Source organism: Cryptomeria japonica, chromosome 8 (genome assembly GCF_030272615.1).
Source record: "Cryptomeria japonica chromosome 8, Sugi_1.0, whole genome shotgun sequence".
NCBI classification, from domain to species: Eukaryota; Viridiplantae; Streptophyta; class Pinopsida; order Cupressales; family Cupressaceae; genus Cryptomeria; species Cryptomeria japonica.
This window is the reverse complement of record NC_081412.1, coordinates 267,334,262-267,356,917: the sequence shown is the minus strand read 5'-3', so window position 1 is coordinate 267,356,917 and position 22,656 is coordinate 267,334,262. Positions and strand designations below refer to the sequence as shown.

Here is a 22,656-nt window from a genome sequence, read left to right as displayed (position 1 = left end):
CTTCAATTATACAACATGAAACTAAATCTTGTTAAGTGGATCTTTAGATTTGATAGTATTAATCTTTTATGACTTATAGTATTGCATCATGGTATTAGGTGGATGAAAAGAAGATATATTCCATCATTAAAATTCCACTTAATTGAAATAATTTAACTTCACAGTCTTGAAGGGAAGATTTTAGCTATTTGTTGATTCAATTACTAATTGGTAGATCAGACTCTCCCCTTCATGCATATTCTTAAAAAGGAAGTTTATTTTAATTGGAGTGTTGTCAAAATAAATTTGATAACATTAAGACTTATATTTTAATTCCCCTTATTTTTATACATGTTGGGTAAGATTAACCTTTTCTTCTTTATACATATGTATCATGATGATGGTAGAGAATAATATACCGCATCAATTGAATACTTTACTTGATTACAAATTTTGATGTTCTATACTAGCGAAGAAATACATTTCTCTCATATCTATTATGTATAGTCTAGATATCATCTTTTCCAATAAAATTGTATAATATCATCAAATTCAATTTGCTTAAATATTTATTTTAAAAGAATGAATTTTCAATACATTTGGCTAAATGGTTATGTTGTTGATAATATTAAACCGTAATTTTTTTTCCTAATGTACACATCCTTTCTCTTGATAATGACCATCCATGGAAGTTCTTTGATGGATAAGGTGTAAGATTTTCTCTACACCCAACATGATATTACTGCCCCTTTAGTAAATGGATTTCATTTCCTTGTCTCAATTTTCTATGTACTAATAGCATTGTTTAGTATCAAGCCCTTATAGCTAGCTTTAGTTCTAACTGATTTAAGGAAACGTTAGAAATTAAAACCATTCATATTTATAATAATTCCTAACTGATTTAAGGAAATGTTAGAAATCAAGTAGTGCATCACATAAAATGATGTGATAAAGAATAAATTAACATATTAATGTTAATTTTATTATATATTAGTTCGTAGATAGTAGATATTAGTTATTAGTTAGTAGTTAGTTACATGTAAGCATATTAATGTTAATTTTATTATATGTTAGTTCCTAGATAGTAGATATTAGTTATTAGTTTTGTTAGTTACACATAAGTGATTATAAGAGGAATTATGTTTGTAATTCAAAGAACATAAATATTTTGTTGATAAATAAAGAATTTATAGGTTTGAGCCTTCAGCTCTCTCTTGTCACCATTTGAATGTGGTATCAAAGCAAGTTTCAATTGAGGTATTTTTTTTTAAAAAAAATTCATACTTTATTTGTCGAGTTCTTGAAGGAAATCGATTAGTGAATACCATGAACATCCATGACCTCATTACCTTTTTTCATGCCCATACATTTGTTGTAAAGTAGTGCAAACAAAGGACATTTGGATACCACAACCCTTGCTCGAAATATGAAATAGATTGAAATATATATTAATTCATCTATAAGAAAGCTTCCCCTCTAATAAAAGCTCTTAAACAGTTTGATGGCCTCTATTGCTCTAGGTAATAGAACATCTATACTAGAAATAGTGATGGAGATATGCTTAATGGATAACAAAGATCAACAAATATGCTATGTGGTGTTTATAGAATTGATGAAAGGATTGGAAAGGATTGGAGTTGACCAAGAAACTAGTCAAGTCAAATATTTTTTGAGAAGAGGAAGATGAAAACTAATTTATTAGTAATAATTTACAAATTCAAATCAAAATTTTAAGTAATTGATTATTAAAATAATAAGTTATTAATAGGTTTAGATAATATTAAAATATTTTTAATATTAAATAGTTTGTAATTTATTAAATTTTAATTTTTAAATTGATTTATAAGTATAATGGTCTTAATAAAAATTTATCTTAAATCTTAAATTTGACAACCATTTACACTAGATTTGATAGTGTAGATTTTTAATTCAACCATTTCAGATCAAACATTATGATCCATCATTAGCAAATGGAAGCATGAGAAGAGAAAAGTGAATTGATTTAGAGACCAGATACCTAAATAGATGGAGCCAATTGGGGCTCAACACTAATTGGCACAAGAAGATGATTTAAGACTGTTAAAAGGGAAATTATGGAACAACCAAGAACCAACCGAATCATTGCCTGAACACTAAAGACGCATCTTATTAAAGAGACCTATAAAACTTCAGGTAAGATGATCAAATATATTTTTCCTAAAAGCTACAATGAATACTCCTTCCTAGAACTGTACGTGGCATTAGAAAATATCACTTCAATGCTATTAAGAAACTTGTCTTTCTATCTAATTCAATTATATGAGCAAATAATAGTAATCCTAGGATACAGAAGAGGAATAGATATGAAAGTGTTGTAAAAACAACATATACGCAATGACCATGTCAAATATCAACGTAAGTACCACCAGATAGTAAGGTATTTACAATGTATCTTAATTTTCCATTTAACATTATAAACACTGGCAATACCTTCTCTTCCTTTTAGTAACAATTTGCAATTCCCGTTAACAGAAAAAAGGGGGCAGTTTATCTGATACAAATCATGCAAGAACCACTTCTTTGTTCAAGGATCATATCATGTATTTTTTAACTAGTATTTGTTCTTATTTCTATTTTCACAACACATAATCAGCAGTAACTCATATTTGGCGGTAGCATCTGCATAGAATGATCCCACCAATTTCTATGGGTAAGTAAATCTCAGGGAGATTATAACCAAGGAGTTTAGTAGCATTTTGCGGTTGCATTAACAGAAATAAGCTGCAGTTTATCTAATACAAACCATGCAAGAACAACTTATTTGATCTAGAATAACCATACCGTTAACGAAAATTTGTTCTTATTTCTATTTTCACTACGAATATAATCAGCATTAATTTACGGGCTAGTAAATCTCTATGATTATCTCTAACTAAGGGTCAATTTTACAGACAAATCAATACGCTATTGAAAATGTAAGGAGCCTTTATTCACTTTGGAGCAATGATCCCCCCACATTTTATGGGTAAGTAAATCTCTAGGATTATGTCTATGAAAACCCCACTGGTAAACTGAAATTAACATTAAAGACCAATAACCAACATCATGAAATGATTTCTCATTCATGGGTTGTCCTCATCCGATATACTCTACAGAGATCAAGAATCAAATGGATACCTCCCACTCCAAGAATGTGGAAAATGAATTTCAATGGTGCATCCCAAAGGAACTCGAGTCCCTCGAGTGTAGAGTGTCTTATTCAAGACTCAAATAGTACTTTAATCAAAGCTGCCTCAAAGAAACTTGCCCCAAGGACAAACAATAAGGCAAAGGCAGAAGCTCTTCTCCTTGGCTTAAAGCTACTTGAAACTTGTCTTCCAAATGAGGTGATCATTGAGGGCAACTCGTTGGTTATTATTCAGTGTTTGAAGAAGAGGCATTCATTGAATAGGAAATTTCAAAACATCTTAATTGAAACATTATCTCACCTTGATTCCCTTGATGAGCTCATCTCCCATTGTTACCGAGAGGGTAACAAGATGGCAGATTTTCTTTCAAATTGTGGCATTGATCAATTAGAAGCAATAATTTTCAGCAATCAAATGACAAGGTAGGGCTCAGATCATGTGCGACAATATGAGACCTAGGCAAGCCTCACTCGACTTTAATGATTGGGCATATGGTATTTTGATGGCACGGTTGTCACCATTATTTCACAACACATTGCCAAGTTTCATTTCATCCACGAGCTCACATTCTTATATTCACTCTGCAGCTGGTGCTTGCTGTCTTCATTGCTATCCGGTGAAAAAAGGGATGGTGATGTTGGGCTCAACTATTTGACAAATGGCCTTTATATGCAAAATTACTTCAGCCAGGTTCCGAAAGGAAGATCTCAGGGGGGGCTTTTGAGAAAATTCTCGGTCAAGATTTTCTAGACAACACTACACATCACAGAATTAATTTGTACGTATCCTCCATGTTTTCAATCAATGTTCTCATGCTCACAGGAGATAAAGCTTTAACAAAAACTCTGGGCAGATTCTATATCTCGGAAAAAGTTTAGGATGGGTTTGTTGGAAGTGGCAGACAAAGCCAATCCAACCAAGCTTACCTTGTTACGATTAGAGAAGCCCATATGGAGGCCATTATCAAGGAATTGGTCTCCATCCAACATTTTTTCACGATGGTTGCTGACTGGAAGGGTATTATCCATCCGTGGAAGTGGCGGATTTCAATCAAGGCAGAAAAGGCTGTAAACTTCTCACCCAATGAGCTGCATTAGTTCAGCTCTGGATGGTTCATTCAGTCCTGAAGTGGGAAGCTGATATCTCCATGGTCTAGTCTTTCAGTAATGAATCTTATGTTCATATGTTAATTTGGCCTCTCCTTTTTGTATATGTCAACAATGATTCATAGTTAATGAAGGTTATCCATATGCATTCCATTGTCAGGTTCTGTAATGTCATGTAAAGTCCTTAATGTCTGCAGAATAATATGTAATAGTATGTATATAGCTGCTCAATGATAGATAGTGTTAATTGTGGGTCTGTGGGATCAAAGAAACTCTGGTTCTATCAATGTCTTTTTTATATAAGTTCTGGTATATCTTAAACAGCATATGTATCTATTTCTGACAGTTAATATAACAGGAGAGGGCCCTAACCCTCACTTCTTTATCTATCCAAAAAAACATCATGAAATAAGGAATTCTTGGCAAAAGTAGCTGGACCAGTGACAAAACAAGATTAACATAAAGGAATATCAGCGGAGAAAGTGGAATGCTTCAAATGTTTTTGATTAAGGGAAAAACAGGTTTTGAAGGGACCCGAAACCTTTACAAAGAAGTTACATAAGATATATCATTTAAACCCCTCAAAACAGAGCAAACAAAAAAGCCAACAGGACTGGCAGGAAAATAAGACAAACAGAGAAACACGCAGCCCAACATCAGCAAAAAGCCAGCAGAGGAACAAAGCAGCACCAGCAAAAGGGACAGCACTAACCCAGGTTCTTTAAAGTTTCAGCAACTTCAGCTTCAAGCCGATTCATCTTCTGGGCCATATCCTTCAGCTCCAGGATATCCTAAGGCAGGTTAGCAGACTTCTTTTTTGTACTTGCCCTAGTTCACTTGCTCGGACCCGAAGTGTCCTCAGTTCCCAGGTCCTTATCCTGGTCCAGGTCAACAAAGGCCCTATCCTGGTGAAACTTCTCAAGCTTAGCCACCACGGTTCTCATATTTTCTGCTGCAGACTTAACAATTTTATGACTATCCTCCATAATTTTACACAGGGTAGTCTCACATTTGTTGATCCTTTGTTCCGCTTCCCTAAACTTGTTATCATACTTGTCCTTCATTTTTTCAATAGCCTCCACATTCTTAGTTAAACAATCCGCCATCATTTTCTTTTCATTTTCATTCCAAAGGGCACAAACAGAGGTCTCTTGAGGCTTCTCCTTCACTCCACTAGATTGCATAGGCTCAGCAATAACTTGCATCTTCTCCCCCAAATCCTCCTTAGCCTGTAAATCTTCAAATTTCGAGGAAAGGGCTCTCTATTTAAGGTTGAGGCTTTTAATCTCATGAAAAGCCCATCTAAAGAGTCTGAAGAGATACACAGAGTTGTTTTTGGCGGTCTCTGAAACCCTAATAGTCATTTCTTGCTTGGGCTGAAAATCCTGAAAGCTCAAGTCCATAGACTCCTGAGAATTCCCCTCCTTGTCATGAGGAGAAAGAGAGTGCTCAGAGTCAAGAGGGGAGATAGGACCATCATGCTCCTGGGAGCTTTTGGAAATCACAAGGGCAAAGCCTTTCCCTTTCCCCTTAGCTTTCTTCACAGACTTAGCTCCCCCTGCCGAAGGAGAACCCTTTCCCTTGCTGGTCCCTGCGGACAAATGCTTCTGCTCCCTTTTAGGTTTCTTGGGAGGGGGGGGAACGGCCTCTTCCTCCTCATCCTCAGTATCCCATCCCCCATTCTCAAAGCTACCACTGCCCTCCCCATCATAATCAGAGACCGAGAGAGCCTTATTAGGGTTCTCAGAGGCCCTAGCCTTAAAATGCTCATAGATCAGCAGAATTAACCCTTGATGCAGAACCCGATTAATGTGGAGGTTTTCTCTATGTTCATTAATGCTGGCATTCAGAGAGGAGAGCAAGTAAAAGGGGAAAGAAATCTTCACCTTATGCCTGAAGTGGTTGAGCAAAACAAAGTGGCATCCATAGATCTTCGTAAACCTGTCGTCCAAAGTGAAGAACTCCATAATAGCTTTCAGAAGTTCCCTCCAAATGGGTTTTATCTGCTTTGGCTCAAAGTTGTACTTGTTAACCTTAACCAAATTCGCCTTCTCCTTCGCCGTCTTGGGGAACTTCTTAACAACACCATCAGAGAGCTTTTTATCCCTGTAAAATTTAATGCCTTCCATAGAAAGGTCGGTAACCTCTGCAATGAGGCTCTCATCCACCACAAACGCCTTACCAAAAAGATTGAGCTTCCCATTTTTCCACTCCTTCACAAAAGTCTTAGTCACTCTCTAGTCATTCCCATGAAGCATCTCCAAGAAAGGCGTAGCCCCACCTTGTTGCAGCCGATACCAAATGGTCACATTATTTTTCCACTCCTCACAATTCGTAGGTTCCACCCTTCGTCTATTCCCACCCATCTTGCAGAACAGAGAAAATGGGCCCAAAATAGGTAGAAAACCAAACAACACTCTGAAGAGCCAACAAACCCGATAAAGCCAGGAATAACCCAGAAAGCATGTGAAATCAAAATGAAATCACTAATATCCAAGGCTTTCTGACAATTGCCATTCGCAATAATGATCATATAATCAATGATTTTCATCATCAAAACAAGTGGGCAAATTACCAATTTTACCATGTGTTCGGTCATATGACAAAAGGGCTTTAACATCTCCCGCCAGGGTGTCCTCCCCGTACCAAGTGCATTTAGATTTGGATTTCACCACCAAATCAACAAGACAATCAGCCATGGTATTAATTTCCCTATAGGCATGAGAAATAAAGCATCTTTCAAAGGTTTGAATTATCTCAATTGAGTAATAAGATTTTCAATAGTCAATGAAGCTTTATTCTCCCCTTTAAGACATTTTATAATGTTGTTCGAATCACCTTCAATCCATACCATTCTGCCATCAAGACGCCTTGCAATTTTCAACATTTGATAGGCACCCATGGCTTCCGCTAGGTGGTTGGTCTGGCTACCCATGGGGAGTGCCACCGACGCAAGACATCTACAATTCTCATCTCTAATCACTCCCCCACACCCAAGCGGCCCCGCGTTACCCTTTGCCGCCCCATCAAAGTTAATCTTCACTCAACCTCTACGAGGGAACTGCCACACCAAGCCATGGTATTAATTTCCCTATAGGCATGAGAAATAAAGCATCTTTCAAAGGTTTGAATTATCTCAATTGAGTAATAAGATTTTCAATAGTCAATGAAGCTTTATTCTCCCCTTTAAGACATTTTATAATGTTGTTCGAATCACCTTCAATCCATACCATTCTACAATAAAGATGCCTTGCAATTTTCAACATTTGATAGGCGCCCATGGCTTCCGCTAGGTGGTTGGTATGGCTACCCATGGGGAGTGCCACCGACACGACATCTGCAATTCTCATCTCTAATCACTACCCCACACCCAATTAGCCTCACGTTACCCTTCGCCGCCCCATCAAAGTTAATCTTCACCCAACCTCTACGAGGGAACTGCCACACCAAACCCCCTCTAGTCTTCATGATCTGACCCATGGGTTTAGATAAATCAAATTTTAACTGCCACTCCTTGGACACTGTAAGATCAAAATCCTTGCAAGGGACACTAAGTATTTAGCTTAGAGTACCACCCAAAAGATTAATATTCTTCCCAATAGCCCTGCAAATTTTCTCAAAAAACACCTCAGGAGGAAAGGCAGAATCCCCCCGCCCAATGAGATGTGAGGAAAGATAAAAGACCAAAGAACTTTAATGACTTGATGGGAAGGACAAACCCATTGAAGGAAGAGGTCTTGGACCAACTCGGGGAACACCCAGACAAGGTCATTTCTGCAAGATTCTGCTCCAAATTTCAAAAGTAAAAGAACAGTGGAGCAAGATATGAGAGACAGATTCTTCAACCTGCATACACAGATAGCACCTATTGGGGATCATTAAACCTCTACGACAAAGATTATCCATAGTAAGAACCTTGTTCTGAAGAAGGAGCCAAAAAAAGATATTGACTCTAGGAATGAGATCTTTCACCCAAGCTCTCGCCCAAAAAGGAGGGGGTGATGAGGAAGAAGTCAGCAAAGAGACAGCAGAAGCCATTGAGAAACATCTAGAGGAAGTACCATTCCTAATCATAAGGTCTTCAAAAGCAGGGTTGAGCGTCCAAGAATTGAGAGAAAGTTGAATAGGAAGGAGAGCTTCACTCACCGAAAAATGGTTGACCCAATGATGATCTTGCCAATAATCAACCACAAACGATCCAAAAATGGATTTGCAATCATCCACAAAAGGGGAGAAGGAAAAAATACAGCATAACGACTCATTAAAGAGCCAGATATCTTGCCAAAACCTTATTTTTCTTCCATCACCAACCTTCCACCCCACACCTAAAGCCGCCAAATTTCTAGCCTTAAGCACATTATTCCACAGCTATCACCCAGAAGCAATAGCAGAGGAACTAATGAGTCCTTCAACGAAGAGACACCATGCAAATACTTACTTTTCCAAATAGAGTCCCATTCCCTTTTCTCTTCATAGATTCTCCAAATCTGCTTAAGCCAGAAGGGCCTTGTTAAAGATCCTAATATTTCTGATACCAAGTCCCCCCAATCTTTTGGGCCTACAAACACACTCCCAAGCAAGCAACGGAATGCACTTCCTCTCCTCAACTCCCGACCAGAGAAAACTTTTCTAAATTTTCTCAATGATATCCGCAAATTTTGAAGTAATCTTGAGCAGACTTAAAGCATAGACAAGCAAATTTTGGAGAGAAGACTTCAAAAGTTCAATCTTACCAACTTGACTAAGCAAAGATCCTTTCCATCCAGCAAGCTTCTTGTTGAACTTACCAATCAAAGAGTTCCAAAAGGACTCCAGTGGCTTTGAGCATAGGGGAAGACCAAGATAAGTAGATGGAAGGGATCCAATCTCACAGCCAAGGATGTTAGCAATCCTTCTCTGTCTTTCCTTAGGAGTATTAATGAAAAAAAAAAGAACTCTTTCTCCAATTGATTAACTATCCTGAAGCCTGACCATAAAGATTCAGAATATTCTTCAGCATTCTAGCTTCCTTGATGGAAGAGCTGCCCAACAAAATAGTATCATCAACAAACTATTGGTGAGAGCACAACAAGTTTGAGGATGAAGGATTCAAACCCTGAACCGTCCCTTCAGAAACCAACATCTACAAGTATCTCCCCAAACTTTCAGCCATAATAGTAAAGAGAATAGGAGAGATGGGGTCACCCTATTTGAGACCTCTGTAAGGCTTTAAAAAATGAGATAGAGAGCCATTGACAATCACAGCAAGAGAAGAGGTTGATATCAGCTGCCAAATAAGTTGAACTCTATTTCCAAAGCCAAACGCCCTTAGGATTTTGAATAAAAAATGTCACTCCACCCGATCATAGGCTTTAGATAAATCCAATTTAATTAGGAATCCCTGCTTCTTAGAGACTTCCAAAGAATGTATATTTTCATGCATAGTAATAATCGAATCAAGGATCTGTCTACCTGGAACAAAACCATTTTGTTGAGGGGATATAACTAAAGGCAAGAGGACCAGAAGTCTCGAGGTTAAAACTTTGGAGATGATCTTGTAAAATGAATTGCAAAGGTTGATAGGGCAAAAGCAATCCATAGAAGCAACTCCAGAAGATTTAGGATCCAAAACAATAAAAGTAGAATTCAGCTCTGAGTAAATTCCTGGCTCCAAAGAATTCCTTGACTGCATTAACAACATCTAGATCCACAATATGCCAAAACTTCTAGAAAAAAACATGGGGAAACCATCAGGGCCCAAAGCTTTGTTACCTTCAAAAGAAAACCCAGCTTTTTTAATCTCCTCCTTAGATGGAATGGCAATCAAGAATTTGTTCTGATCTTCTCCCAAAACAGAGGGGATAGCCTTTAAATGAATTATCTTGATCTTCCACATTCAAGTTAGGATCAGCAAAAAGGAGGGAGGAGAAGAAACAAATAGCTTCCCCCCAAATGTCTTCTTCCTTATCTAGAACCACACCGTCGATAGAAATGTGAGAGATCCTATTAGCTGCTTTATGTTTACGAGCTGACATGTGAAAAAACCTGGTATTTTATCACCAGTAGATAGCCAAAGCGATCTCGATCTTTGCTTCCAAAATTCTTCCTCCTTAGCAATAATATCATGATATTTAACTAAAATCTCATTTTCCATGGCTAGAGAGACAGACTATACCCCTCCAATTGAATCTTATCTTGGATCTCTTTAAGCTCAAGTTGAATGGCAGACTTCGAAGCAAAAATATCTCCAAACACCTCTTTATTCCAGCGCTTGATACTATCTTTGACAAATCTTAATTTTTTAGCAACCTTGAACATCGCAGATCCATCCACAGAGATATTCCACCAGTTCTTAATACAATCCTCAAGCTTAGGGTGAGACAGCCACAGTTTTTCAAACCTAAAAGGGAAATTTCACTTTCCCGAAACAACATCAACAACAAAAGTGATGGAAAATGATCTAAGCCAATCCTAGGAAGAGTCGTAAGGGAAAAAAAAAACTTAACCATCCAATCATTAGAAATTAGGGCCCGGTCTAGGCGCACTTGTATCAGCTCATTTCCAGCCCTCCTATTAGTCCAAGTATAGCTCGCACCCTGAAGAGCAACATCATGCAGCGCTTGGTTGTTGATGAATTCCATTAGATCCAGACTGCTCTCCATCTGTACTTGAGATCCTCCAAACTTTTCCGTTTCTTGAAGAGGCGGGTTAAAATCTCCGATAACTATCCAACTGTCATCCAAAAATTTCAAACGACCAGAACCCAGCGATTTCCAAAATTTGCTTCTAGCTACTTTCACATTTGGAGCATAGATATTAGATAAAACCCAAGAGAAGTCATCCCTAATATGATGAAACCTAACAGAAACAATATTCGCCTCCGCATCAAGAGGCTCTCCTCTAATGAAATTAGTGTTCCAAAAAATGACAGACCCTCCTGAAGCACCCGCAAAACTGCTACCAACAACCCCACAGTTTTTTAACAACTTAATCTTTTCCACCTTTTCCTTAGACATTTTACTCTCCTAAATCAAAACAATATCCGGTTTATGATCACTCTAACTAGATTTCGGAGAATATCCTGCTTATAGGAGCCATTAAGCCCCCTGATATTCCATGAGATAAATTTCATTTCTTACTTGGGGAACAAACCTCGAAGATGGTCTTTTGCCTACCATCCACTAAATTCTGACGGAACTCTTGTTCTCTATGCCATTTAGAAGATCTTTTACCTATTGGGGATTTTGGATTACCAACATCTGCTTTTGATCTATTCCTTGTAGAAACGTCAGCTTGAGGAGCACCTTTTCTTACTTTCTTTTTCTCAACTAGCATATAGGAATCCTCTCCTTCCAAGACATTCTCTTCATACTTCTCGTTCTCCTTTCCGTCTTTAAGAGAGCCATCTTTCCCTTGCATCTCAGACCAGACCATATTTGTCTTAGCCGAAGAAAGAGGAGAAGGGTCACCATCTGGGAATGTGGATTTAACAAAATCCACAAAATTTTGAGTTCCAGATTGCATCTCTGAACCAATAGCGAAACCATAACCCTATTGGGCATAATCCTCCCCCGACAGGTCCCTTTCCTTTCTGTTTATCTTGGTAGGGGAGATAAAATCACCATCCCCACTGCCATTTTTGCCATTTGATATTTCTCCTTCCTCCAAGCGCTGATCTTGATTCAACTCCGAGAAAGGTTTTTCAAACTCCTTCTGATCTTCCACATTCGGATCTTCTCCTGATCCAAATTAGACTCCTTACTAGGGATGCCATCTAATTTCTCTTCCTCAACCAACCCTTCCCTTTCTGAATTCGGTTTGGGGTAGGGAGTATCCCCCTTCCCCATTTGTTGAGCATTTGGGATTTCCACATGATCAAGGTTTTTGTCAGGACAAAGTTCACGATCTTCTCCATCTTTCTTATTCACGTTAAGCATTCTTCTCTCTCCAAACCTTCTTCTTACCCACATTTTTCTAGGCTTCCACCTTATTTGTCTACAAGGGACACTTTTTCACCTGTTGCCCAAATTTCTTACAAAGGAAACAAACAAAGGGCATAGTTTCAAACTCCACCATCTGAACCCATTTCCCCAGCTTAGACACAATCTCCACTAAGGAGGGAAGATCTGTGTCATAGCTTACATTAACATAGATCCTAGCAAAAACCATTCTCTTTCTGGTCACTGTCGTAGGATCTATCGACAAAAGCTCCCCAAAAGAGCTAGCTAAACCCCTAAAGACATCTTCATACCAGTGTTCCAGCAAAAAACCCGGTAACATCACCCAGACAGGCGCAGAAGCAAAGATAGCATCATTCAAATCTAGATTAGGGGCCCATCTCTTCAAAGCCAAAGATGACTTCCCAATCACCCAAGGACCTACGAAGAAAACATCAAATAAGTCTTCTTCACAAGAGAAAGCGAATGAGAAGAAACCCTTCGGCATAGTTGTAATCTCAATCTGACCTTTCAAATGCCATTTCTTTTTAGCAAAAGCCCTTACCAAATCAATATTGGGTCTGGGACACATAAACTTACCAGCCAGTGGCAGGGCCATCAAGGAGATATTACGGTCAATCACCGGATCAGGGATAGAGATAGCGTACCTTCCTGAAACCAGATCAGAAATATTATTAACTTGAGGAAAAACAGATTTCCCGCTTGGTTTAACCCCAAAAAGGGAAGACCAAGGCCATGATAAATCCCTCCGGGTATCCCCCGCCTGTGGGCCATCACGTGGCCTAGCACTCCCGCCAGGATCATTGGGGTTCCCATCTTCCCGTGGGTCCCCGTCTTCAGAATCTGCGCCTCCTTCCTGGCTTTCTGCTGTCCTTTCTCCGTCCTGTCCAGCATGCAGCCCGCTTGCCTGCGGATTCCCAACAATCTAAGTTGCAGACACGTTCCCGCATTCTCCCATTTTGAAATTTCTGACACTAAATGTTAAGTCACTGTACCGCCTCAATGTTGCTCCTGAGTGCCTTGACTATTTTGAATGCTTCAAATGTTGTGACATTATTTCAGTGTTATTTTGTCATATTTATCCAATCAAAAAGATATATTTATCCAATTACAAAGGTATATATCCTAGAGAGGCAGAGAAGGTGGCTACTCATTTCTTTTTTTTTTCCTTATTTAAACTTAGTGTGTTCTATGTGAGATTAAAATCAACCTTTCTAAGTTATAAAAGTTCTGAAACCTAATGTAACCAAACAAACAATAAGAAAAATCTTATGCAAGATCACTACATTAATCTATGAAGTCTATGATGATATATGTTTTAGCATTTGAAGCAGGAATTTTTCTAACATTTACAAAGGTACAAAGTTTAGTTTATAATCTTTTAATGCAATTTGCATAGTTACTTGATCTTTCCAAATCTGAGCTCAAATCCTGTCAGACCCAGATTTTTCAGATACACTGAAATGGAGCAATCCAATCTTCACCCTTTTTTATTTTGACTTTATAGTAATAATACAAAAAAACAGAAAAATCATTTCTCTGCAAACCCATGTCCCAACTACCTCACTCTGCTCAGCCCAAAAATAAAATGTCTACACGTGTTTTTGAATATATTACTTCCATACATTAAAAATACAGAAAATATTTTTTAAGACTTCCCAAAATTTCACGCTAATCATTTTCCCTTATTTATACCAAATTTTCAAAAAATGGTTAACTAAATGATCGTTTTATATTCATATTATGATATTATGATATATATGAGTTAGTTTGCTTCTCCTGCTTCAGTAATAATTTAAAAATTAAATATAATGCCATAGAGAGCTCTTGCACTATGAGATGAGAGATTGTGATAAACTGATAAATAAGCAAAAGTCAGAGGCAAAAAAAAGTCTCCATGCATGTCTGCAATGTACCGGAAAAAGATTTATCTTCATTTCTAAGGGATAAGCATAAGAATAAATAATGAGAATTGTCTGTGCAAGATACACTAAAACTAAGAAATCTTGCTTGCATGAATGAAAACTGCAAGACTAACAAATGGAAAATTTCCTACCTTGCTTCCTCTAACTTGCAAAGGTTGTTGAGAAGCTTGCTTTACAATAAAAAATGGTTGAATTTTTGGCATACCTTCTGGAACCTTCCTCAACAACTCTAAAAAGGCAATGCCATCCAAGACCTGTATCTAGTTGAAAAACAAATAAAGCCCAAAAAAGTTGTATATTTTGTTGGGCAAACCTCAATTATCGCATGAAGTAGACCATATTGTAATCTATCATACTTTGTCAAGTGCTCCATCTTCAGATACACCAATTTTAGTAATCCTCTCACTAGAAATGGGATACATCCGCCGTTCTTTACCCCCAGGTTTTGATGATGCATTGCCATACCAAACCATCCCAATCACAGCTAATAACATACCAAGAACCACTTGTACATTCAACCCCTCTTTACCAAAAAAGATGAATCCCAAAACAAGAACAAATATGGTCTTCATATGGCCGAGAACTTGAAATGAGACTGCTGTGAAACGACCAATGCAGATAAATTGGCTTAGGTTGGTGCCCACCGCAATCATGCAAGAGAGCACAATGAAGAACTGTATAATCATCATGCACGGGATTAGCATACAAAATATTTTTTTCAAACCAAAGAACAAAGTCTAAGGTGCCTCAAGTTGATACCTAAAAGCAAGCCTAGACACAAGTCAAAAAAAAAAATATCCAAGATGACCTTCATCAATATAATACCAAATACCCATAACTTACCACAGATGGTATGGTATAATCATAAAGATCCACTCTCTTTTCTGCCAGCCAATAGTCAAGAAACGGCCCTACAATCAGCAGTGTAGCTGCTTGTAATGGTGCAGTATGTCCAAGCAGATCAAAAGAACCAAGTGCATACTTCTTCTGCAGATAGTGAACATACTGCACATACAGTACAAATGAAAACACAATTGTATTAGTTCAAAGAATATCAGCCAACCATTCAGTTATCTTCAATTTGTTTCCATACTTGCAATTGAGGTTTACTCTAGGAGTTATATTCTCTATGTACAAAAGTCATGGGAGGTACTGGATTGAAGCCTGCCAATATGTTAAATAGAAAATGACTTGGAAAACATGTGTAGGATTATTTTCATAGTTACCAAGAGATGCAGGAGTACTGGTAACGGTATGTGGATGGAGACCTCAGACACCAATCAAATTAGATTACGCAAGTACATGAGTAAGGAGACAGCAATATCACATATAACTATAGTGTGGATATGGGGACGTGCATACAGTACATTTTTCCTATAATGGAGTTCCCTAGCAACTTTACACAAGTTTTTTTGTTTGAAAAACAAGTCAACAAAAAGAGAGGTGGTCACAAACAAGGAAAATAGGTCTCACATTTAGCAATTAATGTATACAGGTTCCCCAATCAACTGTACTAAGACAACAAAACACAAAACACTAGGAATTTTTGATTTGGTAAAATGTTTTGTATAGAAATGACATTTCTGGAAAAAAAAAAAATTACAGTAATATAAGATTTAGAGATCACCATTCCAAGCCCCCCCCCCCCCCTCCCCACCTTTTGCCTCATCACAGGGATGAGTGATAAAGTTGCACAACTGAAGCTCCTCATTTAGATAATTTCATGGAGGATTATCTTCAGAACAGTGGCAGCCACATTGAGCTTAGCATTAACTCCGATAAAGAAGATCATGAAGAGGTTAAAGAAAGCCATATTGGTTACAAGATTGGGCAAAATTTTCTTTGACACCAAACAAAGAAATTATACCAAGAATTTATGGTCAACTAAAATATATATATGCAGGGCTATCTGCTAAGAAATGTCATTGATACTTGCCACTCCCTCTCCTACCATCTTTTGCCATACCTTGCACATAGGTTGAAACAACTGGTAGTTGATTTCCCTTTTATCAAAAATTCAGAGCATTTTGCAAAGTTTGTGAGTGATTAAAAGTTCAAAAAAAATAATGTTAGTAAGCTTTGATGGTGTCTCTCCTTTTATAAATTCCTTTACCCCATGACACAAATATCAAAATAAATAAAATGGATGAGGAAACTTCAAGATTGACCAGATATTTGTCTTAAATCAGCTTTTTTTAACTTTAGAGAGCAGAAATTTAAACAAGGTGTGGAAGGGGAGACGGGAATAGTAGAATAGTCTAATCTCCAGTGGTATCTAACATATTAATGGAGAAATTTGACAAATGGGCAGTTAAGTCTTTTAATTAACAGCCTAGATGGGGAAAGGATATGTAGATGATACTAACGTTAATTGTCCTTACAAGAAAGACACACTAGAGGAATTCCACCTAAATCTCAACTGCCTTTTTAGCAACACCAAATCCACAGAAGAATTCGAATCTGATTATTCCATTCCCTTTTTTGATGTTCTCGTTTCAAGCAAAGCAAGGAAAGCACATGGATCTCTCGCAAGGCAGGCATATAGAAAGACTACACACACTGATCTCTCCCATTGCATCACCTTGTCATCATCCTTCACAGAAAATAGTAATATTCAAAACCCACATCAATAGGGCCCTTAGAATTGTACATACCAACTACAATGAAGTAGACAAGCAACACTTGATCAAGGTTTTTGAAAAGAATGGTTACAATTGGAGGCAAATTTCAAAGGCATTTACTCAGGTAGAGAGAAGAGAAAATTCAACCAATAATGAATAGGAATGTTTTTTACCAGTTTATCTACCATATTATGCTGGAAAATCTAATCGGATAGCAGAGAACCTAAGGAAGAGTAGCATCAATGCAGTGTCCATTCTCCATGAAATTGGAAACATGCTCAAATCTACAAAGGACCCTCTTAGTTCACAATTATGAAATAAAGTCTCCAAAATTGATTGTTCTTGTGGTCAACCATACAATGGATAAACAAGGACCTTACAGCAACAAATTAAGGAGCACTGTTCTGATATTCAATGAGGCGGCATAAAAAGATCATCTTTAGTAAATCACTCACAAATTCCTTCACATGATATATTTACTGTAAGCAAGGATACTGTGTGCTTAGACATTGATCAGGGAGTGCCTGCAGCAATAAAGCTGTATCTCTTATGTTATACATAGAGGAAGCAATTAAGCTTAGAAAGCATCCAAACAATCTTAATGGCAATGGAGGGCTAGGAGCTTGGGGATTCATGGAAAGCTGTGATCTGCAACCTGAGAAGATAATGACGGAATTTTTTATATAAGCAGTAAAATATAATGTGTCCCTGCAAATATTAAATCATTCAAAGCATTAATTTTATGCTTGTGCGATTCTTAACCTCATTGTGTACATAAAATTATCTATATAAAGAGCTACAATTGTCCAATCTTATCATTCATCCTGATGAGAAGCCACAAGGTGTGACTCAAAATGTTGACCTCTAAATTTTTTGTTATTGAAATTTTTTCCAGAAATCTTTTTTTGGAGCATTATAGATTGCAGGTATTTGAATTTGAATTAATATTTTCAAAAATAAAAAACTGTCATTTGAAAATATTCCCTATGTCATGAATATAATGCAAATTTGAAGTGTGTCATGCCTCAATATATTCGATCCTACTTTCAAATTTGGTGAAAAATGTTCAAATTTGAAAGCATTCCCATCTTGTGAATATCATGCAAAGCTGAAGTTTTCATTCTTAGGTATGTGGTACAGTATATTCTTTATCTTCCAAGCAGTAAAGTTGTGAGTGGAAAAAACCTCTGTGATAATGATTTGGAAGGGATCCCTGCCGACCATCTTACAACTTAAATCTTTGGGGTTATTTTCATGCATTTTCATATACAAAACATATGCGGAAAGACAATAAACCCTTCAAAACAGGAATATTTGCAAAAACTTCTGCTGCATAAGAGACAAGGAAGTTTGCACTAACCATTTGAGAACAGGAATTGAGGTTTGGATTTTGGAAAGCCCACAGACCAATGATAAGCATAAGCATTGAAGATATCTTCCATGGTATCTCCAAGTTAAAAGATATATATTGATATATAGGTTTATGACAGTATCCTACAATTTGAGAATGGATGCCAAATCGTTTAAAATTTGAATGAATTGTCCATCATCTCCTACATGGGTAAAGATTGAAACCCTTACCCTGGGAGTCTTTACTTGAAACTGTCTTGAAAGGAATAGTGAGCACGAAAATTCCTTAAACGTATAATAAGTCACAAAACAAAAGCAGGTTGCCCAGTATGCAAGGATATTGTATGCTTAGACATAGATTGGGGACTGCCTGCACCAATAGAGCTCAGTCTCTTGTGCTTTATTTGAATAACAAATAGTTGAGTATCATAACATCTAGATGCAAGGTATTAGACATAGATTGGGGACTGCCTGCACCAATAGAGCTCAGTCTCTTGTGCTTTATTTGAATAACAAATAGTTGAGTATCATAACATCTAGATGCAAGGTATTAGACATAGATTGGGGACTGCCTGCACCAATAGAGCTCAGTCTCTTGTGCTTTATTTGAATAACAAATAGTTGAGTATCATAACATCTAGATGCAAGGTATGCATTCAACATGACAATCTAGCAAAAAATTGGTAGCCTCAATCTAAAGAACAGAAAAGGAAATTGATTACAAATACAAAGGAAACAGAGAAAGATTAAAAAGCAGATGGCAATAGGAATGGATAGAGGTTCGAAAGCAATTCAACACCTTTTATGAGTTGCTGGTCCGAAAAAATGAGAAAGAAAGAACTGAGGCAGTCATCTTAAGGATTTCATCAGAAATATCACAGGATGAGAGCACCTTGTAGCAAATAGTAAATGATGGCCAGAAACGAGTGGAAGAAAGGAATAAAGAAAAACAAATAAGAGGGAACGTAGGAATCACCAGCAAATCTAGTGGATGGAAGAGAAAATAAGCAGAATAGAGAGGATAAAAGACATGGACCAAGTGCTCAAGAAAAGTGAAGGTGAATGTTGAGAAACATAAAAAGGCATAAAAACATAATAGGAAACACATACCTAGCAAGAAAAGAACTTTGCGAACCTCCCCATATCAAAATCTGAAATGTTTTTTTAATTTTCTAAAATTTTAAACCAAAAAGAAAACTAAAGAAAATCTTAAAATAAAAGAGTTACTTTTTTCTTAAAATATTACCAATTTGGTGAAGCTAACGTTTTGAGAAAAAATGTAAAATTTTAGGCAGAAGGTAGAATAGTCAATGAATTTTTCCTCTAAGATAAATATTGCCATTATAGTTTTCGTACGATTCTACGAAAGAGCTGAAACTGCAAGAACGGAGGCAACAGATGAAACAAGCAAAAGTAGAAAAACAGATCATTAGAGAACACAATTAAATTTGACAGAGTTTTCATTCATTGACCAGGTATAACAAGAAACCCTTTTCTCTCTTTCAATCCTGGAAAAAGATTAAGAACATCAACTACAATTGAGAAAAAAGATTAAAGATCATATCAAAGACATTTCTGTATTTAATTATAATCCTCAAATTAATGAAACATAAATAATTGAAACTTACATATTGCTGCAAAGCAGTGCTCCATACTGCAATTGCAGCAGCCATGAAGCCCTTGGCATTGACACTAACATCCGTAACAGTACATACTGCCACTCCAACCAACACTGTTACTATGCTTAACTTAGTGTCCCTTGAATAACGAATCTTATCAAAAAGAACTTCTAAAAGGCAAGATACAGGAATCATGCTCAACTTTGCTATCTGCAAAACATATATATAGAAGCTTGCATAAGAAACCAAATGTTCAAAATGAATATATAGTTAAAGAATTTATATTCATGCTAAGATCTGCAACACTTATAGAAGCCAGCGACAGAAAACAAAACTTCAAAGGCAAACATTTCCATTGAAATTTTTACCCTGAGATTGTCTTTTCAGATTTTTAGCAGTGCCAAGAAACTACTTAAAAATCACTATTTTAACCATCCAAAAATTCCATCAAAGAGAACCGTGTTCATTTAAAGACCCTACTTAATTTAATACAAAATTATGTGATATTATCAAGATTAAACTGCATAGTATTTCAGTTAAACTCATGGTAAGTGTGCTTGAGTTGATGTAATACTGGGATAAATGACCTCCCAGGAAGTCCTCATGCTTCACATCTATGAGCATCACCTGGATGTAATGAGTGTTAAGTGGACTGTTCATGCTCATGAGAGATGGATTCTTGTGAAACAACTACTCATGAAACATGGGTCAATGAGATTGAATCAAAAACTATGATTGAATCCTGAGAATATCACATAATTTGACACAAACTCCACCTACTTAAAATTAAAATTGTTACATCAAAATACAAGAAGAACATCAATATAGTAAAATATTTAGTGAGCATTTATCTTTTTCTATATTTTTGGTTGTCAGCATATAGAATTATTGTATCAATTTTATACACACATGATCTATGGCAAGGAAGTATTATCAAAAAAAATTAGCTCAAAGCGCTAAAAGTTAGAGAGGAACAACTTTATGTTCCTACTTCCTAACAATGTAAGCCATTGGATTTTTTCACCTCTCTTAATGCAATCATACTTGATTGACTGGTACGCTCGTGTGGTTTATTGGGGTCCATGTAAATGTTCTATATGAATGCTTTGTGTCTATGATTGTCAGTAAACTATTCGTCTACATCGAGATACAGATTTAGAATGCAAAGAGTTGCCCATGAAAGCAATTTTATTCATTTATGCATTGTTCTCAATAAATTATATAGGAAATGCCATAATCAATACAATATTTTGCACGAGAAAGAAGAGTGTCAACGTCACCTGGTAAAAGCCAACAGAATTCCACATGAGACTAACATTCATCCCAACAATGGAGAAATTGGCACAGATAACAAATTTTGCGAGCTCGGAGAAAGGTAAATGCGAAGGTTGAATATAGCCCATGCAACGAAGAACAAGAGTCATGAGAGTGGTCATTGCAAAATGTAAGCCAGTTAACGTACTTGCTGCACAGGAACAAAAAATACAGATCCAAGTTTAGAGATCACAGGAAGTTTAACCATGTACCACAAAATTCATCCCTTACACGGAGGGGAGAAGGGTAGAAGGCCCACTGCACATGTCAAATGTATCAATCAACCCACAAGAGAAAAGATTTGGAATTCTCTAACAAAACAAATCAAAAAAGAAAATGCATCAATTAACCCACTGGAGAAAAAGTATATTCTTTCTATTTCAAAACAAATCAAAATCTCACAAGAATCATCCATAAAAAAATTGAAAATGTGCAAATCCAGCAATCGATAAATAAGAGCAGAGGGTTACCAAATGTAAAACCATATCTGGCCATTAGACCTTTGTTGACCATAATAATCCCCACAGATGTACTGACATTGAACATCCATGATGCCACATCAAGAGCAGCCTTCCTGTCTGCTTTACTCGCGGGTGCCATCTCTTCTTCTCTTCTCTTCCCTCCTTCGATATTGCACAGATCTGATCACGTCCGCTCCATTAATTGATACAAGCAGATGTGGATCTCAAATCTCAAAAATGGCTTCACTTCAAGATACCCTCTGGTAGGCAACAACCAATACAATAATTGTCAAATCCAACAGATCTCCACCCTATTAATCAGCATAAAAAAAAAGAAGCCGCATGGCCCCAAAAGAAAAGAAAAAGATATTCAATACCCCACAAATCCAGACAATTTATCTACCTCTCTCCTGACTAGTAAATCTCTGTGAAGAACTGAGGAGGAGAGTGTGAAGCCTCAATACTAATGATTTATGTTTCAGTTTTTCTTTTACTTGGGAAAGGGCGAGAGATTTTGGTGGTGCGGGAGGTTTGGAACACACAAAGTGCAAGAAACAAAGTTTTGACTCTCACGCAAATTCGATGTTCCAAACGACCTACCGGCCTACCTGCCAAATTGCCTCCTAAATTAGCGGAATCACTTGGCCAGCAGCATCCATCACACAGTGAACTTGGCAATTCTTCAATTCCTCTATCCAGCCCTTTGATTTCCTCATCCTTATTAGCTCCTTGTTTCCAATATTTATTTTCCGTGAGACGGAAGGATTTTGCTTTTTATAAAAGCAACCGAACTAGTATTTTGGACTAATATTCTCCTATCTCATCTCTGCCTGCTATTCTTATGCTTACTAGTATTTTTGACGTATTGTCTATCCAACATTTTGGATGTATTGTTTATCCTATATTTTGGATTCATATTAAAGGATATTTATTAAAGTATATAAAATTAAATGTCTTCATTTCTACATATTTTATATAGATTAAACAAGTGCCACATAGTGACTAGTATTTGCCTTGTTTTTAGTATAGTTTTAATAATAATTATGATTTAATTTTAATAATGATTATATTTTAAAAATTATAATAATTAAGATAAAAAATTAAATATAATTATTTCATAATAATTAAAATTTTACTTAAAAAAAAAAGAAAAATTAAAATTAATAATAAATAACAA

At 36.7% G+C, this 22,656-nt stretch overlaps 1 protein-coding gene across 5 annotated transcripts; it reads right to left on the bottom strand.

Annotated features, from left to right (window-relative positions):
* Positions 1–14,106: 14,106 nt before the first annotated feature.
* On the bottom strand, positions 14,107–22,296 carry LOC131072420 (UDP-rhamnose/UDP-galactose transporter 6). Of its 5 annotated transcripts, none has more exons than XM_058008557.2 (6): positions 21,883–22,296; positions 21,489–21,739; positions 20,985–21,169; positions 19,714–19,914; positions 14,958–15,119; positions 14,107–14,788 (listed from the first exon to the last, which is right to left on the bottom strand). In XM_058008557.2, the coding sequence occupies exons 2-6, from the start codon at positions 21,616–21,618 to the stop codon at positions 14,465–14,467; spliced, it is 1,002 nt and encodes a 333-aa protein (XP_057864540.1). In that variant the 5' UTR covers positions 21,619–21,739; positions 21,883–22,296; the 3' UTR covers positions 14,107–14,464. The 5 variants fall into 5 exon arrangements, with proteins under 5 accessions (XP_057864540.1, XP_057864542.1, XP_057864541.1 ...); XM_058008559.2 differs by having other exon boundaries at positions 22,080–22,296; XM_058008558.2 differs by having other exon boundaries at positions 22,088–22,296.
* Positions 22,297–22,656: the final 360 nt, after the last annotated feature.